The 26112-nt window shown below is 33.2% G+C and overlaps 4 protein-coding genes across 5 annotated transcripts; 2 read left to right on the top strand and 2 right to left on the bottom strand.

Annotated features, from left to right (window-relative positions):
• Positions 1–3811: 3811 nt before the first annotated feature.
• On the top strand, positions 3812–6136 carry LOC129904209 (uncharacterized). Its single transcript, XM_055979747.1, has 2 exons — positions 3812–4783; positions 5154–6136. The coding sequence occupies exons 1-2, from the start codon at positions 4158–4160 to the stop codon at positions 5869–5871; spliced, it is 1344 nt and encodes a 447-aa protein (XP_055835722.1). The 5' UTR covers positions 3812–4157; the 3' UTR covers positions 5872–6136.
• Positions 6137–9898: 3762 nt separating this feature from the next.
• LOC129902397 (ergosterol biosynthetic protein 28) lies at positions 9899–17241 on the top strand. Its single transcript, XM_055977621.1, has 3 exons — positions 9899–10111; positions 15918–16124; positions 16846–17241. Exons 1-3 carry the CDS (start codon positions 9997–9999, stop codon positions 16911–16913), a joined length of 390 nt encoding a protein of 129 aa, XP_055833596.1. The 5' UTR covers positions 9899–9996; the 3' UTR covers positions 16914–17241.
• A 245-nt stretch (positions 17242–17486) lies between these two features.
• On the bottom strand, positions 17487–18267 carry LOC129903032 (uncharacterized). Its single transcript, XM_055978507.1, has one exon. It carries the CDS (start codon positions 18115–18117, stop codon positions 17710–17712), a length of 408 nt encoding a protein of 135 aa, XP_055834482.1. The 5' UTR covers positions 18118–18267; the 3' UTR covers positions 17487–17709.
• A 3741-nt stretch (positions 18268–22008) lies between these two features.
• Positions 22009–24032, bottom strand: LOC129903398 (EPIDERMAL PATTERNING FACTOR-like protein 2). 2 transcript variants are annotated; one of them, XM_055978947.1, is made up of 4 exons: positions 23503–24032; positions 23370–23413; positions 23102–23297; positions 22009–22264 (listed from the first exon to the last, which is right to left on the bottom strand). In XM_055978947.1, the coding sequence occupies exons 1-4, from the start codon at positions 23609–23611 to the stop codon at positions 22227–22229; spliced, it is 387 nt and encodes a 128-aa protein (XP_055834922.1). In that variant the 5' UTR covers positions 23612–24032; the 3' UTR covers positions 22009–22226. The 2 variants fall into 2 exon arrangements, with proteins under 2 accessions (XP_055834922.1, XP_055834921.1); XM_055978946.1 differs by lacking the exon at positions 22009–22264 and having other exon boundaries at positions 22838–23297; positions 23503–24027.
• Positions 24033–26112: the final 2080 nt, after the last annotated feature.

The following is a 26112-nucleotide window of genomic DNA, read 5'->3' as shown; positions in this document are numbered from 1 at the left end:
TCCTCGAGTTGAGTCCAACCAGGGTTTGAGCATATCTAGTGTCATTTCTTGCGTTTTATTTTTTTTAAAAAAAAAATCTTCTTTTTACTTTGTGTTGGTTTCAAAAAATTTCAACTTTAACTCATTGAAATCCTTATTTTCCTTTTATCATAAAATTTTATACAATCAAATCAAATGTATGCATTAAAATTAATAGCAGTGAAGGTGTAACAATAAGTTAATATGCTAAACTGATTTCAAAATTTTCCGATACATAATGTTGATATGTATGTAAAATTTCTACTTAAGAGAATTTATTTTAAACCAATAACTAGGGCTGTACAGGGCAAACCGATAAACCGCATCAAACCGATAAATCGAACCAAACCGGAAAAAAAAAAACGACTAGTGGTTTGGTTTGACTTGGTTTGGTGTTTGAAAAAAAAAACCGATCATTATAGGGGTGGTTTGGTTTTAACTAAAAAAAGTCAAATCGAACCCAAACCGACCCGATTATAGATATACTACTTTTAAATTATGTTATACATAAAAATATTTATTAAAATGTAATTTATAAATATTTTTTTAAAATTTTTCATAATTTTTGTTTTTTTTCTTACATTTAGATTTGGACTTGAGAAGCCCGTCTAAATAATATATAAAAAAAACTCATCTTATAAAGTTATATTATAAAGTTAAAACTTCAAACAGTGTTCTGCCTCCATCTTATATGTTGATATTTTGTACTAGAACTCTTTTTAAGAAGCACTGCTCTGTGCTTTTTATTAGATACTATGAAAAACCCGAAAAACCCGAAAAAATTCGAAAAACCCGAGAATAATTGATATCGAAAAAATGACTTTTATTGGTTTGATTTGGTTTATAGATTTAATAACCCGACACAAATGGTTTGATTTGATTTGTAAAAAATTCGAACCAATTCGATCCATATACACCCCTGCCAATAACATTTGAAAGCATAAAGGGGTCAATGGTGAAAATCTATAAATTGAACTCATCAAATTTATTATATTCTAAATCCACCTCTTCTAATAGTACATTGATCTTCTTGGAATTCTAAATCCACACTATACTTTTCAATCTTGAAAAGATTATTCTCTTAGTAGGCGTTTGATTGTGTAATTTAAAGCTCAAATTTGAATTTTTCTTATTTGAAATCAGTGTTTATTTACGATGTTTGAACGAAATTTCAACTTCAGTTTGAAAATTTATTTCAATCTCAAATTTTATTAAAAGATAAAATTTCAATTTTAAGTTTGTGATTTCACTTTTTTAAAAATTTAAAACTTGTCCCATAAATTCACATAATGCAAAAGAAGACTCATAATTTTAAATTTTGTAAGAAAAAAAAGACCATGCTTGATGTGAAAAAAAAATTATATGTACCAGTGAGAAGATTATATTAAAGTATAGTTATTATTGGATCAGTATATCTTTGTAAAATTATGTGTAAAATTTTATTACAACATATAATTGAAAGAATTTATTTATTGAAGGAACACGAAGATATCCAATTTATTAAACCCTTGTTTATAAATTGTGACTTACTCATTTGGTAAGATTGTAATAATTGGGGAAATTCTTAAATTTTCCACAAATTGTTGGGTTTCCATGTTTATAAGAAAAAAACCACTTTCGAGATTCTAATTGTATGTCTAAACAAAATTTCAACTTCAAATCAATCTAATTTAAATTCATGAGCAAACAGACCCTTAGTCATTGAAAGACAATCTTTGTTTTTCTTACCATATTCCAGAAGAATCAATAGTATTTCCACTTATCCCTCCAACGAAACACCACCAACACTAACCGCTCACTCAACCTACCGATTGATGGTAAAGGGCCTCAACCAATTATTACAAGACTACCAAACACCACCACCAAAAATTTGATCAAAAAGTATACTTCAAAACAAGTAGGTCATACAAAACACACCTGAATGTGATTCTTACACATAAAAGAACAAACATATACGTCTCATGTGCATCTACTGTTAGCCTTGTGAATTAATATATGCCAGTCTATCCCATTTGTAGTCCGTGATTTATTGCTCCCCCACTTATATGGATCATCAAGATTAATGGGTTGGCCTTCTTGTTGACCAACTTCTTGCTTAACACTCCTCTACACTAATCAGCCCAAAACTTCCTATAGCCCAGTAAGAAAAAAGTTGGTTAGATCTAGCTGCATTTTGGCAATTAGTGATTTGTTTTATAGGAAAATGAGTAAAGATGCCTCAATTTTTTATTTTTATTATTGTGATATCCGGTCTAACAACAGGTACCAATTAACCCTGTTAGCGACAAGGAGCCAAGGATATATGGAAGAAATAATCTAGTGCTTTTGTCTAGATTGAGATTTGAAAGTGTGATATTATGATTCTCAATTTAATTCATTGATCACTAAGTCACACCCGCCTAATAAATATAGAATGACTTTGTCTTCCAATCAAATTTGATGCCCTTATTAATGTGAGTATCTCAAGAGTTACTCCTCAACTTTGGCAAATCTTAACCAGTCCACTAACGATAAGGGCATATTAATAATTTATTTAGCCAAAATTTTAAATTTAACTTATTTTGAAAAAAGAGAATCAATTTGTGTTTGACCAATAAATTTTAAAAGCATTTTTGATGATGAACAGTTTCTACTACTCCATAAAAATACTTATTTTCTTTTAAAAGTTTGAACAAACGTATTAATTTAAAAACAATTATTTTTGATCTCCTAAAAGCTTGACCAAATAGGTTATATATAAGACCAAATTCAACGGAAGAACAAATTTATTCTAATTTTCCATATGTGAGGAACATTTTATACTCTTTACTTTTCCCCCTTTTTTTCGTGGCATTTTTCAAATTCAGAATTATATATATAAATTTGAAAATAATTGAAAGCGATGAAATAGGAAGTTGGTTGATTTTACAATGGGAAGATTACAACCTACGATTATATAATTTCCTGATTAAGCAATACGCAGAAAAGTATTAACGATAACGCAACTAACGACAAAATAGCAATTAACAACTACAGAGTAACATATAAAAATTTCACAATCCTTTTGTATTAACATCATTAAATACTTATTGACAGGCAGGCAGCTAAGCTGGTGAATTACTATATCTTTTTGACGATTTCATAAACAATTCTTTCCTCTTATATTTGAGCCCTCAAACATGATTAGCTGCTAATATACTTAATTGGATACCACTAATCCTTCTTGCTGACTTTTCTCCTTAAATTAATCAAATCTGCCAAACTTATTGTTTTTAATTTAAGTAATTTCTAAAACAGTTGAAATGATAACTATACATACAACTATAATATTGCTTCATGCTGACGTTATTTTAATTTTAAAAAATGGCATGCCACGTGTCAAAATCAAATAGCCCAAAAGATACTTAGTAACATAAAGCAACAAATTCAATATAATTTTACGGATAAAAACTAAAAAAGGTAAACACATAGGAATTTCTGAGACTTGTTTATCAACAAAAGACATTAACTTATTTTTTAAAAAAATAAAAAAATATTTTTGATAGATTAACTGAAAATGTTATAATAAGATAAAAAGATAACCCAAAATGCATTGCATTTTTTTCCCCCTAGCCTCACACACTGTTAGGAGTTCATCATGTGGGACCCATGGATAACAACCCAAGGTTATAAAAGTCATTTTGATGGTAGGCATAAGGGTAATCTGGTAATTGGAAAACTCCTACTGGCATAAAAGCAATTCCAGGCTGTACATAGCTGTAATCCAACCACACGAACAGAGTTTCTATTTAGCAGCTTAAAAAAAACTACTCCTCTCCGTACAATAAATATTGTATACAAATAGATTAAATAATTTTATATTCCATTAACAAAGTTTATTTTTTTAATTATTATTTTATTTTATGATTTTACATTACCGAAAAAGGGGCTTATTAGAGTCGTCTTCTTCCTAAGATGAACACAGTATTTTCGAGTGGAGCCAATCCTGTGCACAAATCCCAATGGATTCTATTTCAACAGCGGCGCACAGTAGTTTTTTTCTTTAACCTACGCTTCACTTGATCCTTCAAATTTCTTTAGCTTTACAGAACTTGGTGAAACGGAGAGTTTGGTGTTTTGGATTATTTTTTTTTGGTTTGACCCGAAGGGCACAAGCCATAATGGATCCGTGTCCTTTCGTGAGACTTAGTGTGTGTAATTTAGCGTTAAAAATTCCGGTTGCTTCGAAGCCGGCTAGTTCCGTCGTTCACCCGTCGTCGTCGCCGTGTTTTTGTAAAATCAAGTTGAAGAATTTTCCTCTCCAGACGGCGGTTGTACCGTGCATTTTGCCGGAGAGTCAGTTTCCGGACGGTCAGGTACAAAGCCATGCGGCGAGTTTTCACCTGAACAAGTCTGATCTCGAAAAGCTCGTTGCAAAGTCTCTGTTCGGCGGCGGGAAATATTACCTTCAAATCTCAATTTACACCGGCCGGCGAGGGTCGACATGTGGTGTGAACTCCGGGAGGTTGCTAGGGAAGGTTGATGTACCTTTGGATCTGGCGGGAACGGAATCTAGGTCAGTATTGTTTTACAATGGCTGGATTGTGATAGGAAAGGAAGCGAAGAACTCAAGTGCTCAGTTTCATTTGAGTGTTAAGGCGGAACCAGATCCGAGATTCGTGTTTCAGTTCGACGGAGAGCCGGAGTGTAGTCCTCAAGTGTTTCAAATTCAAGGAAACATTCGCCAACCTGTTTTCACATGCAAATTCAGTTTCCGCACCCCCGGCGACCGTAATCAGAGGTCCAGGTTTGTTCCGATACCTTCTTTATTTTTTTTCAACTTTAGCTTTGATACCGACAGGCTTGACTTGCACAATTAGAGCTCACACTACATTTTCCGCATAAACGATTCGAATTTTGCAGTATTCAAGTGCAAAAGAATGTTCAAATTGTACGGGGAAGTTGATTTTACGATTCCTAATTAAAGCTTAAAAAGTAGCTTCCAATGTCAGTAATTAGACTTCATTTAGCTGGAAAAAATCTACAACAAACACATAGTTCATGTTTAAAGCAAAGATACTCTACTTTTTCTTCCTTTTCCATTACGCCTCGGAACACTTTCTACTCACGAGGTTTTCAATTATTTTTTTAAACGTAATCGGAACTGCATTGTGCAGGTCTTTGCCATTGGAGCATAGTAGTTCACGAGGATGGTTGAGTTCGTTCGGAAGCGAAAGGGAGCGACCAGGTAAGGAGCGAAAGGGATGGTCAATTACGGTCCACGATCTCTCCGGTTCACCCGTCGCCGCTGCGTCAATGGTGACCCCATTCGTGGCCTCACCCGGTTCAGACCGGGTTAGCCGGTCCAACCCCGGCTCATGGCTAATTCTCCGGCCAGGTGACGGAACATGGAAACCATGGGGGAGACTCGAGGCGTGGCGCGAACGTGGTTCAGCAGATGGCCTTGGGTACCGGTTCGAGTTAATCCCAGACTCAGCGGCAGCTGGAATAGTTTTGGCCGAATCCACATTGAGCTGTAGCAAAGGAGGAAAATTCGTGATCGACCTCGGAACGAGTGTTTCAACGAATGGGAAGTCGACACCTGTGAACTCCACGTCACCGGCGTGTAGCCCTAGAGGAAGCGGTGATTTTGGGTACGGGCTGTGGCCTTATTGCATGTATCGAGGTTTTGTGATGTCGGCTAACGTGGATGGTGAGGGTGGGAGTAAGTGCAGTAAACCCACAGTGGAAGTTAGCGTACAACACGTGAACTGCACGGAGGACGCAGCGGCATTCGTGGCTTTGTCAGCTGCCATTGATCTCAGCATTGATGCTTGCAGGCTTTTCTCTCAAAAGCTTAGGAAAGAATTGTGTCCTCAGGATTTACTCTCCTGAGATTCTTTTACCTTCTTTTTTTTAACTGTTTTTTTTTTGTGAGTGGTAAATGGTGGCGATGAGTTTTAGATTTCGTCGGTCACTAGTTGATTGTTAGTACTACTAACAAACATTATTAGGCTGTTTCTTCAATATGTACAGAGATTGTGGGGGATTTGACTGACAGAGGACCTTTGCTGGGTTTTTTTGCCTTAACATGGTGTGTTGCTCTTGTAAACTTTCCATCACTATTGCAAGGTGTCTATGTCAAGGGTGTTTTTCTCGTAATGTTTTTCTTCATACTCAGTCTTGATGTGGTTTAATTTCCTTTAGTGGAACTTTCGTATTTCTCAGTACTGCAATGGAGGTACTGTTGAAATCTTGTATTTAGCTAATTAAGGATATATCGTGGGATAATTATTCTACCTAAATGAGATGATTAAGGAATAGTAGAAGTATTTGATTTTGATGTGTAGCGGATATGAGGGGAACGTGCGTGCACGCAAGCGTTGAAAACTGGAGTTAGGTACATAAAATATTAACTAGCAACTAGTTTGATACGCTTATTAATGTGCTAAATGTGGGAGATAGCTGTAATACTGTTTTAGTATGGGAAAATGGTAGGGATTTGCCAGCTATGTTACTGACTTGGAAGGAAAATAAATAATGAAATATGTGATTTATCTGAAATTAGCTTTTAAGAAGGTAAGGTGGGAATATTGGATATGGCCGATTTGAGAGGGGAATCCTTTCGTATTTCAAAAATGACTTGGGGTGGGGACCTATTTACCTATACACTGGTGTTGGTGTATATATATCTGCTACAACAGTAGCAGAAAGGCCAACTGTTTTGTGCCATTCTGGTTTGTGTGGATGAATGAGGTGCTGGGGGACCAATATTGTAGTGTTAGTGGGGGAATTGGAAATTAAAATTAACAGCCTGGCTTATCTGTCATGTATCAAATTGAACGTGGAAGCAAGACAAGGTACCAAATTGCCTAGGCACTCATGCCCAGCACTAAGAAGTATTTGATTACACTTTAAATAATTTACACAGTTTTCATCGAAGGTGTATCTAAATTTGAAAAAGGAAGAAAATAAGTTAAAAAATACTGTTCAACTAGCAATAGATAATTAGACATGCCTCTGTCCACAAAAGTAAGTTCAATTCTAGAGTATTCTTGTTCACCATTTTCAATGTACACTAGTAAATGAAGTGGGGATCTGGTCTTTATATTAAAACTGGTCAATATATTGTACTGTTACAGAGAAGATGTAACATTTATAATGCTGAGAGTGTTTGGTGTTGTAATAGGTTCAGAATGAGTCATTCCTAACAATACAAGAATCCGATGTCGTTGTCTCTGTTGCTTCTTAACTAAGCACTCTTTCTCCATATACAACCATCACGGCACAGAGGTCACGTTCTTGTACGTGCATAAAACCATATTCGTATCAGATATTTATATCAAATTAATAAATGTGTGTATTCACTTCATTTTAAAATTACTTAACTATAGTAAGTTCATTTGGTTTAGTTTGATGGTAAGTATTTTACCATCGATTTGTGCCACTACCAGTGGCAAAGTAAGAAATTTCAATAAAAATGTTTTCACCTCATACGGCTCCTCAGAGGTCACAAATAAATCTAAGGGACCTTTCCTATAATTCCAATTAGGAATTCATTGGGCCCTTTAGGAACAGACCTTGGTTTCGTAGGAGCAAGTCAGAAAGATTGAGAAATAGAACCATCTGATTTCATTCGTTCTCTATACAAACCAAAACTGTGAAAGCCTAGAAATATACATGCCCAGTTGAGTCTTCCCCAAGAGCTCACATCGACGGGAAGGTTTGGCACCTCGATGGGGTCGGTCCATGGATTTTCCTTCCTTTTCTTTTGCCGCATTTCGCTCAAAGGGTTGAAGGGAGATAGTGCATCAAGCTGTTCGCAAGGGCCAACTTGATCCTCTTCCCCAGAGATCTCAGATGAGGGAACCCTGGGAGAGCCGCCGACTCCAACTTAAGGATAATTTTTATCGAAGGGCATTTAATTGACCGGCATATATAGCTACCTGGCCACTAATACCATTTCCTCCTACTACAACATTAAATATGTGTATAGTGGCTCTAAACAGCAGACATTAGAGACAGAGTAACGTGAAAGTCCCTTTCACATTCTAAGCACGAATAACAATCCTAAATTTACGTTTGTACTTTTTCTTTATAATTTCCTTTTCATGGTTTCGGAATTCATGCTACAATTGGTAAAGAACATGGTATACACAACTTAATCCACAAATTGAGTTCATTATGACAACGACCTCAGGTTTATACGCTACGTATTAATAATCTGAGAATATAATGACAGTTACTCATTTCAAAATAGATAAATAGTCAAAGAAGACTCATATGGACACATCATATGAATATATACATCACCATTATAATTGTCTTTAATATGTATTAATAACCAGGTCATCCAGAGATTATCCATATATTGATTTATACAAACAAAAAGTCAAAGAAAACATATCAAAACATATCAAAACATATCACATCACATTAATTAATATACATCACCGTTATAATTGTTCGCCTCAATTTTTTCTAAAAACTTTGGTGGCACACCGCACACCCTTTTAACGAGTTAATTTCACCTATTTTTTTCTTCACTTATTGTTCGTTGTTTTGTAACATGATGCTTTAAGATTGTTAATATAATGTTTAACCAAACTTTTATTATTGTCAACATTATAGTTAAGCTTGTTTTCAACACTAATTTATATCAAGTAGTGCGAGAGATTCAATGAAAATTGAACAAAAAACCTCGTCCTCTTAAAACCTCTATCTTGATTTTTAGTTAGTACCAAGCCAATGCTTCATGATTTTCTTTAACACTAATTACAACTATATCACACGGATTATTAGTCAACTAGAAAATTTCAGTTTACTCAGGTCCCTAATTATGTACTCTCTCTGTCTCATATTAGATGGACATCTTACTAAAAATGTTTGTTTCATATTACTTGATCACTTACTAAATCAAGATAGAATTAATTAAATTTTTTCTATTTTACCCCTACAATTAATATGGCCTTTTGAATGTAAACAATTCTCAATACTAGCTATTTCTATACTTTATGTATATTGCATTGATAGAAACAAAGGGCAAAATGGTAAAGTCTTTCAATATATTAGTGATTTCTTAATTACCGTGTAAAGTTGGAAGTGCCCATGTAATATGAGACAGATAGAGTAGAAATTAGAGATGTGTTGCATAACTCCAATTTTAAACTTAATTTATTTTCCACTCTGTCTGCACCAATGTAACGCTAAAGTTTATAAATGACTTGTAAATCTCAAACACAGTGATAGAGGTGTGCATACTTTGATAAATACGGAATTATCGCGCCGAATACAAAATTTTCAACATTTCGTTTTCGATGTTACGATATTCAATATTCTTAAAAAGTTTGATATTTGTGACGATTTCGGTATTTTATTTTTAAAAATAACAAAAATATTGAATATCGTAACACAATATATATATATATATATATATATATATATATATATATATATATATATATATATATATATTGTGCCTAAAATCCTTCATATTGAAACTTTACTACTTAATGTAAACTAACTACTACTTAATTACATATAGTCATAGATATCGACAAATTTTATTCATTCAAGTATAAAAGAGTTTACACCATCGAAGTCATAATTTTTTATTTTATGTATATAAGTTAAAGCAAAACAACCCATGAATATTGACTTACCATACCAAACAAATCAAAATCAAATTTAATACAAACTATATTGAACTAATTCAATATAATATGATAGAGCACACATTTTTAAATATTCAAATTATTGAACTCAATCGCAAGTCATGCATTGCTTGAACTCTTTAAAAATATCGACAAGTGTATATTAGATAATACTCAAAAAATAATACATTTTTGGAACATATGGGCCTAAGTGAGTTCATTTTGGGTCAATGGGCTTGAGATCTTTATCGGAGCGGATCGTTAACAGTTTGGTAGTTGAAAATAGGAACCGGGGCGGAGGAAACAAGAAAGTGCGTGTGTGGTGAGAGAGAAAAAGAGATAAAGGAAGAGAGAGAGAGAAAGCGAGATGGAGCTGCTGGGATGGTGGTTGATGCTAGTGGGTACCCTTCGGCTTGCATCGGTATGGTTCGGTTTCGTCGACATTTGGGCTCTTCGTCTCGCTGTTTTCTCCAAAACCACCAGTTAAGTTTGCTTATATTACGCTTCGTGCTTTGCGACGCACGCTCATTTCGGCTTTTTTTTTTACATTCTCGTGATCTGTTTTTGGAAGCTGTATTACGAATCAAATCCCCTTAATTTCGCCTATTTTCTGTGATTTGTGATATTAAAAGTGCCTTTTGGGTGATTTTATTCCATTGACAAGTATGATTACGTACTGGTAGATATATCTAGTTAATATCACGGATCATTGAGAGACAGATCAGGATTTTAAGTTAGTGTATTAGGCGTAGTTACCACTGCAACTTATTGTTACTTTGTGGTTGTAGATCCGAATTTTAGTTTGACAATAATTTGAATCAGCTACAGTACACAGTGTGAGCTCATTTACTATAGTCTTATTGGGATGTAATAGTCTTGCCCTGTGGATTAGACGCTGTGCATGCAAACTGGACTGGACATCACCGTTTTTTCTTCCTTTTTTTTTAGAAAAATAAATTTTGTTTGGACACATGCACCGTTAGAGTGTTGAAACTTTGGATTTGTCCCTAGACTAGATGCTTTCCATTTTGATTGAGAAAAGGAAGAAGGTACAATGTACTGTTGAATTTATTTGTGAAATGGCGATAAGAATGAGTAAACGGATCAACAAAACTGGCTTTTGACTTCATTTCGTTGGCATGATTTTAGGCAATAGAATTGTTTGGATTTATGGGTTTGAAAGCTGTGGATCCAATGCACGTTTGTTACTTACCTAGGTTTAAGCTTAAATCTTCAGTTTCCATTCTTTACATCCAAGGATTACTAAGTCCACATTTCATTTCTCTTGATTAAAGACTATATGCCGAATTCTTCTATTCGAATATTTTATGCAAGTATAACCAGAACCAGATTTCGATTTTGTTAAATTAGGCCTTAGGCCTAACTTACACCCCAAAAACTAGCTCAAAGGGAGGAGGATTGCCGCCTTATAAAGAGTCCACACATCTCATTAACCACCAATGTGGTACTTTTGTCATTCTTCAAAACTCCACCTCACGCCCAGTGCTTAGCATCTGGTGCATGGATAATTTTAATTTCGGGGGCTCAACATTGGATGAGACGGGTCCTGCTCTGATACCATGTTAAATCCATGAAACATGGATAGACAACTCTGCAGATTTGAGCTAAGAAGAAAGCAATTGGAGAGAAGCTGAAAATATCTTCATTAATTCGAATGAATACAATGTACAACATAAGTAGTATATATACAGTGAGTGAGTAACTAACTCTGGTCCCCAATTAACCTCCTAACAAACTAACAAACTTGTAACTAACAATACTACTTGCACCAACTTGTACACAACTAGCATAACTAACAACTTGACGAGTACAACATAACGTAATTGGACTAGATACATGATCAAGGAACATTTACACATTTGCTTAACTCCTTCACAACCCCCCTTAAGCTAGGAACTATGAAAATATTCTTTATTCCTAGCTTGGATATGAGATGAGTATGAGAACTTCCTCCAAGGGCTAGAAGACCTCCCATTTGGCACAAAGATTATGTGACCAAACTGGTTCAAACAACTGCCTATACTCCATTGCTTCAGTCTTGGACTATGCTGGACTATCACCAAAATACCAAAGCTTTGTCTCTCAATTCTCAGTTGAAATTGAACTTGCTATCTATGCTAAAGCTGTCAAGGATAAGAGATGGATTGAAGCTATGCAGATTGAGATACAGGCTCTTGAAGACAATAAGACTTGGGAACTAGTTACATTGCCCAAAGGCAAAAAGGCTATTGGATGCAGATGGGTTTACAAGATTAAACACAAGGCAGATGGTATAGTGGAGAGGTTCAAAGCTAGGTTGGTAGCTAAGGGATACAAGCAAAAGGAGGGCTTTGACTTTCAAGAGACTTTTTCACCAATGGTTAAGATGGCCACTGTCAGGTCTGTTATTTCTATTGCAGCTGCCAAGCATTGGACAGTCCATCAAATGCATGTTTACAATGCCTTTTTACAAGGAGACCTTTATGAGGAAGTATATATGAAAGTCCCTAATGGTTTTAATAAGAAGGCAGGACATACTCAGGCTATGGCTTGAAGCAAGCTTCTAGGCAATGGAACATCAAACTTACCACTACCCTGCTTTCCTCAAGGTTTCATCAAAGTACCAGAGATTACTCCTTATTCACCAAGAGGAAGGATGACAATATGATGATAGTACTCATATATATCGATGATTTATTACTAACAGGGAATGACCCTGTCATGATTCATGACACTAAGGCAGTTCTGCAAAATGCTTTCAAAATCAAAGATTTAGGAGAGCTCAGATACTTCCTTGGGATAGAATTTGTAAGGAGTGAGGCTGGTATTCTTATGCATCAGAGGAAATATGCCTTGGAGCTCATAGCAGACACGGGTTTGGTAGGAGCTAAGCCTGTTTTCACTCCCATGGAACTAAATCAAAAGCTCACCACTGTTGAGTTTGATACTAACATCCCACCTTCACAACCTGATCCACCACTAAGTGATCTTGTTAGTTATCAAAGGTTGATTGGAAGGTTATTGTACCTTACAACTACTAGACCAGATATTTCCTTTTCTGTCCAATGTTTAAGTCAGTTTATGCATTCCCCAAAAACTTCTCAAATGAATGCTGCCCTCAAATTGGTGAGATATGTTAAGGCATCCCCAGGCCTGGAAATTTTAATGTCATCTACTGGAGGCAATGACCTGAAGGTTTTTTGTGATGCTGACTGGGTTCCTGTATCAATAGCAGGAGATCCATCATTGGATATCTACTTCAATATGGAGATTCACCTATTTCATGGAAATCTAAGAAGCAGGTCACAGTATCTAGGAGTTCAGCAGAGGCTGAGTATAGAGCTATGGCTTCCACTGTTGCTGAGGTAGTTTGGCTTGTTGGTCTTTTTCCAGGAACTTGGCATAGACATTTCACTTCGTGTACCTCGTTATTCAGATAGTACATTAGCCCTCCAGAGAGCTACTAATCCTGTTTTCCATGAACGAACTAAATATATAGATATTGATTGCCATTTCATTAGGGAAAAGATTCAAGCTGGTTTAATCACTACAACTTATTTGGCTTCCTCTGATCAGCCTGCAATATGCTCACCAAGGCCCTTGGAGGAAGTTCTCATATCCCAAGTCCAAGCTAGGAATGAAGAATATCTTCATAGCTCCTAGCTTGAAGGGGGGTGTGAAGGAGTTAAGCAAATGTGTAGATGTTCCTTGATCATGTATCTAGTCCAATTATATTATGCTGTACATGTCAAGTTGTTAGTTATGCTAGCTATGTACAAGTTGGTGCAAGTAGTATAGTTAGTTACAAGTTTGTTAGTTTGTTAGGAGGTTAATTGGGGACCACAGTTAGTTACTCACTCAGTGTATATATACTACTTACTATGTACATTGTATTCATTCGAATCAATGAAGATATTTTGAGCTTCTGTCCAATTACTTTCGTCTTAGCTCAAATTTGCAGAGTTGTCTATCCATGTTTCATGGATTTAACAGATTTAATGTTTATCATTGTAGAAATTATTATCTCAATTCCAAGCAATGACTGATCAATATCAGAATGTGAATGCTATCAAAGTGAACAATAATTATAATTCAAGAATCAGATCAAGTTCTTCTCCTTGCTCAGGATGGAATATTTGTGCATTTTAGGTGGCATTTTATCTATTCAGCATGTAGATAAAATAATTATAAACTAATGAAAATATAACCTATTTGTGGATGTCCTATTGCAAAATAGTGCTTATCATTTAACTAGGCAGTTTTCATACAAGGCAAACTCCTACAAGTTGGCAGAGTTCATTTGAAACATAAAGACCAATCATACCTACAGATCTACACTCATTTACTCATGATGTGAGAATGTGAATATACCACCAGATGTTCAGGTTTTTCAATCCACCATTTGAATGAAGTATGAGTACGATAGGATTTTCCCAAAAGAGGCTAATTGTTTCTACTTGAGCACAAACATTACATATAGCTTGGCCTTAGCTCATAATTTTGAAACCTAAGAAAATGTATCATTCTCTTGCAGTATTTTGTAGCACTTCTTTCATGCCTCTCTTAATTCATAACTTCTAATTCTGCATCTTCATTTAAAAAGGTAAAATTGCTCCCCTTGACCAGAATTTTGTAATTCACAAATGAGCATATCCGGTACCCTCCAAGCTCTCCACATAGTTGTATCCTTTCTGAGAGAAGCCTTTCTCCAACAATTGCATCACAAAGACTTCTTAAAAGTTCTCTTTAAGTCTGTGCAAGTTACATAGGTCTTCATCAGGGGCGGACCCATGTAGTGTGTAACGGGTGCTCGAGCACCCATTGACCTCGGCACGAACTGTATATATAAGTAGAAAATACTAAAGTTACTATATAGCTAACGGTGAGCACCCATGGAAGAAAAAGCCTGATGGGTGCTCTGGTTAAGAGGCGGAAATTAAAGCTCTTTTAAGTCACATTTTGGGAAGGGATGTGAGTTAGATCCTCTATCAAAGCACTCTTTTTAACTTAGCTGATTATTTTTCTTATGTTTTACTCAATGTTGTCAAAGGCGCGCTTTAAGTACGCTTAAGCCCTGAAGCGAGACTCAAAACGTGTTGAGCGCTTCGCCTCGCTTTATGTGCGCTTCAGTGTAGTCATCAAGGTTCTAAGGCAAACTTTTCCTTGCCAATGAGCCTCTTTTGAAGAAGTGACACTAAACAATTAATATTTCACTTTATCATACTTTTTTTCCAACTTCTTTGGTTATATATTTTTCATTCATGTTTATAATTACTGGTCTTGGATAAACATATATATTTGTATCTTTTTCTCCCTTTGGGCCTTTTTTCATTAAAGCCCACACTTTATTTGCGCTTAAAGCCCCCATGGACCTTAGAGCTTTTTTGTGCTTTTCGCCTTTGATAACACTGGTTTTACTCTTGTACTTTGTTTTTCTAACATTCTTCCATCTTGATTTCAACTTGTTTTGTATTACTCATTTACTTCCTTTTCTTTGCTGACTTTTCCAATTAATTTTTTTACTCTTTCTTTCTAATTAATCTAATTAGGAAATGTAAAGGGAAGGGAAAAATTCATTTGTACTAGCGTCAAAAAATTGAGCCTTCATTTCAGTTCTTCAACTCAATAGCAAAAATACCCTCCTCGCTGGTTTGCCTTTTTGCTTCTCCTTTTTTTTTTTTCCTTGAACCAATCCAAAGAAACAGGGCTCCCATTCTTTTAGAGGAATTTTGCAATTACTCTCTTTAGATGATACAAGTTTACATTAAAAATAATGAGCACCCATAGCCGTAAAATCCTGGATCAGCCATTGGTCTTCATGTCATCTCATTGAGGTTTTTTTGAGTTATTCCAATAGTACTTGCTTGACCCCAATGCACCTATAATAGTATGCTTTATCATCCAGTAAGAGGGACAAATTATGCTTCTCGTCGGGCTTGGATCAATTGGCTCAAAATGTGGACAACATTGTGGGAATTTGGTAGTTACAACTTGTTAAGGTGTAGCTTTTATCGTGAAAATAGAACCTTAAGTTACTGGTAGCGCAGTCAGTAACATATTTGATTACACATTTGGTGCTCAACTTCATGAATAACTTTCAAGAACAGCAACTTTGTAAGCACATATTTGTCATGCATCTTAAGTTTGACAAGTGATGATACTTTGTATTGCTTGGTATCACGAGGTTTTACTTGCTATTGCATTGAAATAACCACACAATTGCTTGACACTTGACAGAAACTCATCTTTCTAATGGAAACTTCCTTTTTTTCATTTATCTTGTTGCAGTGACAGAAGTTCATGGGAGGACATTTGGAGTGTGGACTCTTCTAACCTGCACTCTTTGCTATCTTTGTGCATTTAACCTTCATGACAGACCGTTGTATTTGGCAACCATTTTATCATTCGTCTATGCCTTTGGTCATTTCTTGACAGAGTTCTTGATCTATCAAACAATGGAAATAAAAAATCTGGTCACTGTTGGTATATTTGCAGGTATTGTTCCTTCCAGAGTTTTTTTTATAATGGGATGTACTAGATCTTGCACTGGTTTTCCGTGTTTCCTTTCCATCCCTGGGCTTGATCTGCTTTTAAAACAGTGGAAGTAAAGATGGATTTAGGCAACTAGTGCTTTCAGAAGATATAACATGTGATTCATCCTTTACTCACCTAGTACCATGTGATTTAGAGTTTCTGTTAAGCTTCTTCTAATATGGACTGGGGTTCATTTAGTTGTGCCATGTCACTGAATGTGAAAACTTAAGCATTGAAGAGCTGCTTGTGCTCCTAACTTTTCTGAAAAATCTTTATCAAACTTCCCCGTGTTTCTTCCTCGTGGACTTTTTGATTACCCTAATTGAACTCCTGCAACTTGCTCTTCTTCCGAATTAAAGCCTATCTTTTGGGTGCAGTGCTGGTTGATTGAGCCCAACCTAAAGATGTCAAGTTACTTTAAGAAAAAGGAGACAATGAAGCAAGACTTTTAAGATGTTCTAATAAAGGGTTGGATTTATTATAAACTTCTGAACATCTTTAACTGTGTTTATGGTTTAACTATATTAGGAAGTTTAATGATCGGAGGTAACTAAAACATACAGCTGCATTAGTGGCATTATCTTTCTGCATCAGCACATTCTTTTCTTTCTTTGCAGTAAATTGAGTTCACTCCAGATCACACACCACTTTAGACTGTCTAAAGAGTTCCATTTTCTCTCAGGCACATCTATAGTTTGGATGTTGTTGCAGTGGAATGCACACCAACAGGTCAAAACCAAGAGTCAATAGAACCAAATCAACAGCAGTGGCTTTAAGCAGATATATCGGATCCTTTCGACCTATGCCTTTGCTGCTGCAATTTAAGGCCTCAAAGTTTTAGATGGGAAGCATGCTTTCATGGTTGAGCTCCGAAAGAATCCCTCTTGGAACTTTTTGGTCACAATTTTCTCATTGTAATGTCTCAATGCCTTCTTTATTTCTGATTGGCTTTTGTAACAATGCGAAAGATTATATGTCTTTCAAACTTATTTTATTGGAAATTTTGAGACTACTTTCTTAAACGTAGAATGACCCAAGTTTTTGTTTTCTACTAGTATTATTTTATGCAAGTGGATCCCTCATTTCTGGTGTAAATTTTTCTTTTTGGTTGATTCTTGGTATCAGCTTTATTTTGTGCAAATTTGGCCATTTCGTTATTGCCAGAACCACCATGAAGTATGATGGGCAGTAGCTAAATTCTTTCATCAACAAAATCTTTAACTTAGTCAGTCACATTTAGAGTGCAGAAAGCTTGATTTTGGGTTGAAATACACAAAAATTAAAAGCAATTATCTGTCCAGTTTTGATAATATACTCTGAGAATGATTTATTAAATCTGGAAAACCACCATTCCACAGAGATAAATACACATTTCCTATAAATCATATAACACTAGTAAAATACTACTCATTAGCAAGAACTTAAAACACTTCTCTACTACATCTTCATGAGTTAGAACTTTGGTTTTTTCCAAAATCACAATACCAAACGGGCAATTCATAGTTATTTATCTACTAATTATAAAAAATACTATATAGTTATATTCTCAAATTGCATCTCTTGTTGTTGCATCTTTATCATCTTCATCAATTATATCTTCCAATTGTTCATGCTCTCCAACCCCATCAGTCTCATCATCTCCATCATTCTCATCTTTTTTCCCTTCATCTAATTCTTCCTGTTCAAGATCTTCATCTGGATTTTTTTGAAACTCAGCAGCTAATTCATCTAACAGCAAGGGATTCAGATCTTTTCTCCCTAACTTGACAACTTTTTGCAAATCTTGTTCCTTCAATGATTTTTCTCCCAAATTTTCCACTTTAGTCTTGCTGTAAGACTGTTTTACTTGGTAAATCAACCATAAACATATCAAAAGCAGTGCAAATGCTTGAAAAACATGCTTTAATTTGAACCCTTTTGTTCTAATATTCCTACGTGATGATTGCTTCAACATGTTCAGTATATTCACAATATTGCTACCTATTCCTTCATGTTTTAACTACTTGTAGTTAAAATACAATTTGTGTGGAAAAATCAGATAATAAAAATAAATAATACAAAAATAATAAAGAAAATAGTGTTATTTAAAAAAAAAAGGTATTTTAAAGAAACTTACCAGTAGAGTAAAGAAGATGAGTGTTTAGTTTTAGAGATGAGGTGTGAGAAGAAAAGGTGAGTGTGAGGCTCCCACTTTATGTGTTAGCTAAGCTTAGGTACATGTGGTGCGCTGGTGTTGGTGATTTTAAAGTTATTTGGATGTGTCGGTAGAGAGAATTTAATGAGGCTCCAGCACTCGACTCATTGACCTATAATACCATAATTAGAAAACATTATCGATGAATATTAATTGATTATATCAACACGTGTGTAAAATTCAAAATGTAATTATGTTTGATGATCTTTTAAGTTAAACCCTTGAAGCGATAATAACCAAAGTACGTCAAAAAGCAGCTATTAAGAGTATGGGCCAATGATTAATTACATGGTTGAAAATTAAAACATTGATGATTCTTTTTCTATTTTGTCTAAATCTTTGTAGATAAATTTATTTAATATTTATGTTAAAGAAAAGTTTCAGATATCCAATAAAATTATTAAAGTGTACACAAACTAAGCCAATCCAAATATCGCCATCATACAAACAAAAATAGAATGATATAAAAATCTTTTTTAGTAACTCATACAAAACCAGTATAAGACATTCATTTAGATTTTGACAGAAATCAGGGCGTTTGCTTTTAGAGAAAATAATGCATGCATTAATTTTTTATAATATTAATTTTTTATTTGATATATTTTTTTTAATTTATGTATCTCTTGTTTGAGATGTTTGAGACAAATCGTGAATTTAGGATATTGTGGTTTTTTACAGTGAAAGAAGTTGGGACGAGGTTGTCAATAATAGATTACCTAGAGAAATCGGTAAAAGAAATTTCCACCCAAGATTTAATAGTTGGTCCATTCTCAGCCTCGGTAAAGTCCACGGAACGCGATTGGTTTCTAAGATCACTTCCGGTCCTAGGCTTTTTATTAGTTAGTCCTGGTAAGCCCCCAGGCGTCGTATTTTTTTAAAACGAGGTCCCCGATAACGCGACATAAAGACTCCTTATTCTTATTTAGTATTTCGAATTAATTCTTATTTCTATTTATTTTTTATTGAATTTTATTTTACAGAATAAACCTAAACTAAAACTAAACTGAACTAAATGAAGCGAAGTATATTTAATATAAATATTAATTATACATTCTATTTTGTATTATTTCATGTATAATTAATACATGTCAAACCATGATAGTAGTTGTTAGGTAACAACATTCTGTCTATGGCAAGATCCACAAGGAGGTTGGTGCATTCGGATCGGTGTCATTATTGAACATCACGTTTTTTTAGTGGACTTAGTTAAAAATTAAAATTGTGTTATTGTTATTAACTATAACTTTTGACATGATGGTAAGCACTTCATTCTGACATTAGCAATACCAAGAATATTATGCATACATTGGCATGGTTAAAGATACAATTTTTCTTAAAATTGTACAAAGCTAAAGAATATAAAACGTATTTTTATAAAAAAAAATATATGCATTACATATTATTTTAACACACTAAATCAAATCATAAATAAAAATATTATCAATAATATTAATACATCATATCATATTGAGCACTATTTTATATATCGGCTAAATCACCCCTTAATCTAATTCTTGACACATAAGGGAGCAGGTGGGCTCTGGCCTCTGAGATGGGAAGTGTAAGCAAGCAGAAAGATGGGGGCTTATCTTTTCATAAAGTGTAAATTATTGGTTTAACTCCATGTGAAATTGTGAACTGGATCACCTGTCACACTGCCAATGCCCCCAAAATAGGTATACTCTTTTATCATTTTTCACTTTTTTTTTCTTTTTTTTTTTTGTGTGTGTGTGTGAGTGTACATATTTTTAAGCTTCAAATTTACTCAAATATGAACTTTTAAGCCCTTGTATAAACTAGCCAAATATGATCATAGACATGGAGTGCTAACTAGTTAAAAATAAACCAACATGAAATAGGGAAATGGCATAACAATATTCATTCACTGGTGAAATTTGAAATTCTACAACAATGGTAATAATTAATAACTATTTTTTAATTATAATAATTGAAAGTAATTATTTATAAATTTTACACGGCGCCATGTAATATCATTGGTGGGTTCAAGCCTTTTTGTTTTATGGGATTCTGTTTGATGAGCTACCATTGTTTCACACAGAGTTCATAGACAAGAAAAACCGAGTCTTTACGCATGTATTTTGTTTGTCATTTTACTCTTATAGAAGAATAATCCTCCCAATGAAGTAGATATATATCAATTCAGTTTTAAGATTATCAATTAAAATATTTAGAAAATTAGTGAAAGAGATGGACTTAATAGTGAAGAACAAAAGTTTATGTATTTAAGAACAAGTAGTACAAATAGTAATATTAGTCTGTTTGGTAAGTTCATTTATTTTTTTTAATTTAGAATTAAGGTGTTTGATCAAGTTTTTAGGATATAAATAAGTATTTTTTAATAGTACTAGCAAAAGCTATTATTCAAAAGTGCACTTTTGTTCAAGCACACAAACACCACTAATTTATTGTACTAGTGATTTTTTATAAATTATATGTATTTGAAAAATTGAAATAATATGTAATTAGAATCATTTATTATAAAATAGATATAGAAATATATAATTTATTAATACGACCTTGTTTATGAGTATGATTTACTCATTTAGTTAGTAAAATTTAAAAAGCTATAATCTCATAATAGTTTTCATAATTTATAAGAATTTTCGTATTTATAAGAACAAATATATAGTAACTTTTGAAGCCCAAAGTATAAATCCAAATAAAATTGAGACTTCAAATTGATGAGAGTTCGATTTTTCATTTATATTCTCATCAAACAATTTTCCTTTTCCTATCCCCATTTATTAAAAAGAAGAAAAGAAAAACAAATGGAGCTATATAAACAGACAGAAAATATAATTGAACTACTAACGATAATAACTAGGAGTAATTAGAGAGTCACACGAGGGCGGGCAGAGACACATGCAAGGAACACAACAAACGAGGGAGTGTCATACGTAGTACTGTGCCCTTTCATACAATTTATACATTCGAGGTATAAGTAGACCCATAGTGTGATATACAAAAATTGAATCGAAAAATTATTATTACATTATTGATATTGAATTATTAGATTAATGAGATTTTAATGACTTTATAAAATAAAATTATTGGGTTAATTGTTTGATATTGGTTTCTCACTATGAATTATTGGATAAATTAATAACTCATTAAGATAATAATAATTTATTATTTTACCTTTACATAAATATGAATATCAATACTTTATTGGTTACGCAGCATTCAATTCACATTATTGTCCTTGTTCTTTTTTATTTGTGTTGCATTTGTATAGTTCTTTTCATATTAGTTACTATTATTTCTATTTTATGAGCATTTCGTAAATTTATATTATTGTCTCATAATGCAAAATTATTGAGAATCCATATAATTATTTTATGAGTATTTTTTTATTTATTAAATAAAAAATTAATAAATCAAATCCATAATAACGGATGCCCACTCCACACTCCTTTGTTGCAGGGGGAAGAAGAACTAGGTACTAATTTGTTTGATATTTTATGTATATATTTTGTAAATATTCTATTTGATTGACGGTAGAGCTGTTTATCCAACAAAGAGATGAATTCTCTATGTTCTAAAAATTCTATTTTAAAATCTTGTAAGATACGAAAACACGACGAGGTCCCCTTCTCTCTATTTTCTATAGCTGCTCTGCTGCTGCTGTACAGTGCACACTGCCCACTGACATGCCTCAACAGCCGCCCCACTCTTATTTGCCTTCCTCCTTTTTCTTTCAAATTACTCCTCATTTTCAATTTGTATGATTTTACCTTATGTTTTTAAAATATTATTGTAAAATTCTAAAAAAAATTACGAAAAAGAGGTATTATCCAAACCCCTCTCACTGTCGTCATATTCACATCACGCCTACTGGTTGCATCCTTTCACAGAATGTGATGAACAATAATCCAAACTGCTCCCTCTGTTATTACACATATTGAGGAGTCGTTTTAGTTGATAATGCTATTTCATTGGCGATAATATAACTACATATATCCAACTTCATCCAATATATAAATAGAATACGAAGTAAAATAAGTTTAACCCGGAATTTTATTATTATTATATACGATTTTGGTGGGATAACTTCACTTTTAATCGGACGTATTGGATTTGAGATCTGAATATATGCAAAAAATTATGTTAAAATAAATCTTGCGTGATTCGAATTTAATCGGAGCTGCAATACATAAAAAAAGAAATAAGATTAAAATTTGTGTATTTTATACGTGATAAAATATGAAATAATAAAGGCAGCCATGCATACATTAATGATTAAACTATGTTTTAAAGACAAAAACAACCAGTTGGAATAATTAATGATGATTTGACACTAACTTTATTATTAATCACAACACAAACCATCTCTCAGTCATAATACTAAACATACATGTAAACTAACCACAGTCAATTGGCAATCCAAAACTTTTTAATCTCTTTTAATTAGCTCATTCTCTTCCTAAATTAGAAGTGTTTTTTATGTTGGAGAAAAAAATGAGAGGAAAATATGGTACTACAAAAGTGCTAATTAAGATATACAAAATATGCATTATCACCAATCTTGATTCTGCAAAAATCTACAAAAGCTAACTAAGCTTAATCAACTTAATATTCATGTATATAGACAGTTGAAGAAACTTATTTTCTCCATAACAAAAAACAAAGATTTTTTTTTTCCTTCTTTTTTATCAAGGATTGAAGAAAAAGTTGCCACATTTACATTTCCAACACATAGGCTTGTAATTTGATATGTCATCACCTCTTGAATATGCTAAGAACAATTTAGGAATTGCATTCAATTGATGGATTCTTGATGTTTTCTGGTGCTTGAGATTTGGCACAATTGGAACTTGAACTGCCTCACATGGTCCACAATTTCTACATCTTCCTTCACATCTTGGTGGCCTTGAACCTATTAAAGATCTCATCTTTAACATCTTCTCTTCATTTTTCCTCTGTTACAAAACAATTTCTCATTAATTTTCTTTATTAAATTTCAGAAAAAAGATCAAGATTCAACAACTCACCTGAGTAATCATACTTCCAGTTTGTGTCTTGAGTATTCTCCTACCTGCAAAAGATTGAAAATTTTCATTAAAAATTCTGTTTTTCTTTCAAGATTTTATAACTTTGGACAAAATCTTGGAATGACCCTTTTACCTTCAGCTGTTAATCTAACATGTGTCAACCCTGAAATGAATAAAAGTAACAAGAAGATAATAGTCTGTAGATTTCTATGCCAAAAGACTAAAAGTTGAGAGCATGCCATTGGATTTTCTTCTTACAATAAAGTGCAAAAAACAGAAGAAAAATTTTGGTATGTTAAAACCAGAAAAGTTGATCAAGAATTGAATGAAAACATAACCCCATAATACTTAATATAGGAGAAAACACATTCTTTCTAGATGAAAGAAAGAAAAGAAGTAAAGGTAAACTCTGAAAAAGGGAATGACTTCGAGCCCTTCAGAAATCCCAAGAAAAAGAATGAAGGGGTTGTACAAAATGAAGAGGAGAAACAAATACTACTAATACGGTTAATAGAACAAATATGGATATTTTTTTAAATGAATTGAGAAGTCACAATTTTTTTTTAAAAAAAAATACGAGGGACAGGTCTTTTTTTGGGCATAAAAGGGATAAGTGAATTCACTGGTGTAGTTTATGGTCTTTCATTTTCTTTTATTCGTCACTCATTTTGTCCCCCTCTCTATTTGTAAATATCACAGCTTCCCCCCTAAACCCTCTTGTTTTGGTTAGTTTGATTTTTGAGCAATTCAACTTTAACACGCTATGTATTGTACTTTTTTCATCTCATTTTGATTTAATATGAAATTTTAAAAATTAGCTATATTTTGAATGTATCATGTAAAAAATTGAAGTTTAAGATTTTCTACCAAAAAAAGAGACATTTTTTTAAATAGTTAAAATTAAAAATAAGATAAATAAATTAAAATGTCGAAAAAATGTATTTTTTCTTTCTGTTTTTTGACCCCACTTATGAGATTTCTCACTTGTGAAATTTCATTGGATTGGACATATTATTGTTGTTGTTACTGTTTCTTGAAAGAGTGTGGTGATGAAGTAAGTGAATTTAATTTCCAAGAAAGATTAGGACACCTATTTAAGAAAGTAGGTGTGTGTAGGGGGTGGTTTTAGACTGTGCAGGTACCCTGATTATGATGAGAAGGGTTATCTCCAAATCCACGCAAAAACACTTGTACCATACTTGGTCATATGATATCACACGCTCAATCAAAAATTTGCCAAGTCAAATTCAATAAAATAATTGGAATATTTTCATTTCGTGGACAAGAATGATATTAATATATTTGTGTAATTTTATAAGTGAGATTCAGAGAGAATGGAGTATATGTAATTTTATTTTTATTTTGTGGAAAATAAAAGATATTGTATTTTATAATTTTCGACTCAAATTAAATAAAACATATAAAATAAATAAATATGTAAAACAAATATCATTAATGGTGATTGACACTGACATATAATTTGAAGCTTACTAGTTACTACCCTGTTTTGCCAATTGCAATTTTTGCGAAAATTAGTCTCTCTTTTTTTTTTTTGGTATAAAAATGAGAGTTTAAGCAAGTTCTATCGATAAAATTCGTCGTTATATACTTGATCGTCCTTCTTGCTTCGTTCACGTAAAGACTTTTTTCTCTTCAAAACCCTTCTTTTCGGTGAAAACTTATTTATATTGGATGTCTACATCATATCAATGGATTATACAATACTTTTTTCACTAAAATATTCAACATATAATCCCAACGAGTTACACAAGACAAGTATTGTATAATTGCTCGATTTTTGCCTAGTTCGCTTATGAATTTAGGTAAATCACGTTTGGCTCAATTTTTTCAAACTTAAATTGAACCAAATCTACTAAACTAGGACATAAAAATGTAATATTTTCTACATTGCACTTTTTATTATTGAGAATAAACATTAGCGGTAAGAATAATAAGTGGGAAATCTTGGAAACCTATTTTTTGATCAAAAGATTATGTACGTCAAATATATATTTGGTCAAATGAACGAGCAATTCAGTTTTCAAAGGTATAATAATGGAAGTGACAGATATAAGCAATCATATTTTTGACAAATACAAAAACGACTACTTAAAATATTGTATGTCACACATTACAGTGAACAGTGGACTTAACTATGAGCACGCAAAAAGTTTGTCTTCCTACGCTGTAATAATAGCTGTAAACTTGTATATATGGTTATGATAGATTTTTTTTTTCTGCTTTCTATTACCCAATTAGGAACCTTGTAAATTTCACAAAAAAATAACTTTTACAAATAAAAAACATGTGTTTCACCCACATTTTGCAAATGAATAAGTAACTGATTTTGTTAGGAAAAAGTCACGATTATTATTTTGGCAGGAGGAAGGGTAAGGGACCGGCAGTAATTTATTACTTCCTCCATTTCAATTTGATTGTTTCACCTTTCTTTTTTGTAATTTTTTAATTTTAATTTTTCGCATGACATGTTTAATGTACTTTTAATTTAAAATTATAAGATTAAAAATTATTTTTACTTTTTTAAATTTTATATTAAATTAAAATCAAACAAATAAATTAAAACGCATAAATAATAAATCTTGAAAAGCAGGTTAAAAAAAAAAAAAGAGAGCCGCTAATTTGAATAGTACATGATGCATTAAGGGCAGAAGTCAGAAAGTAGGGACCAAATCTTACCTGAACCTGAGATTGGGTAACCTGCTTTATTATCATCTTTTTTAAT

This window comes from Solanum dulcamara, chromosome 9 (assembly GCF_947179165.1).
Source record: "Solanum dulcamara chromosome 9, daSolDulc1.2, whole genome shotgun sequence".
Taxonomy (NCBI): Eukaryota; Viridiplantae; Streptophyta; class Magnoliopsida; order Solanales; family Solanaceae; genus Solanum; species Solanum dulcamara.
This window is presented reverse-complemented; position numbering and strand designations above follow the sequence as displayed.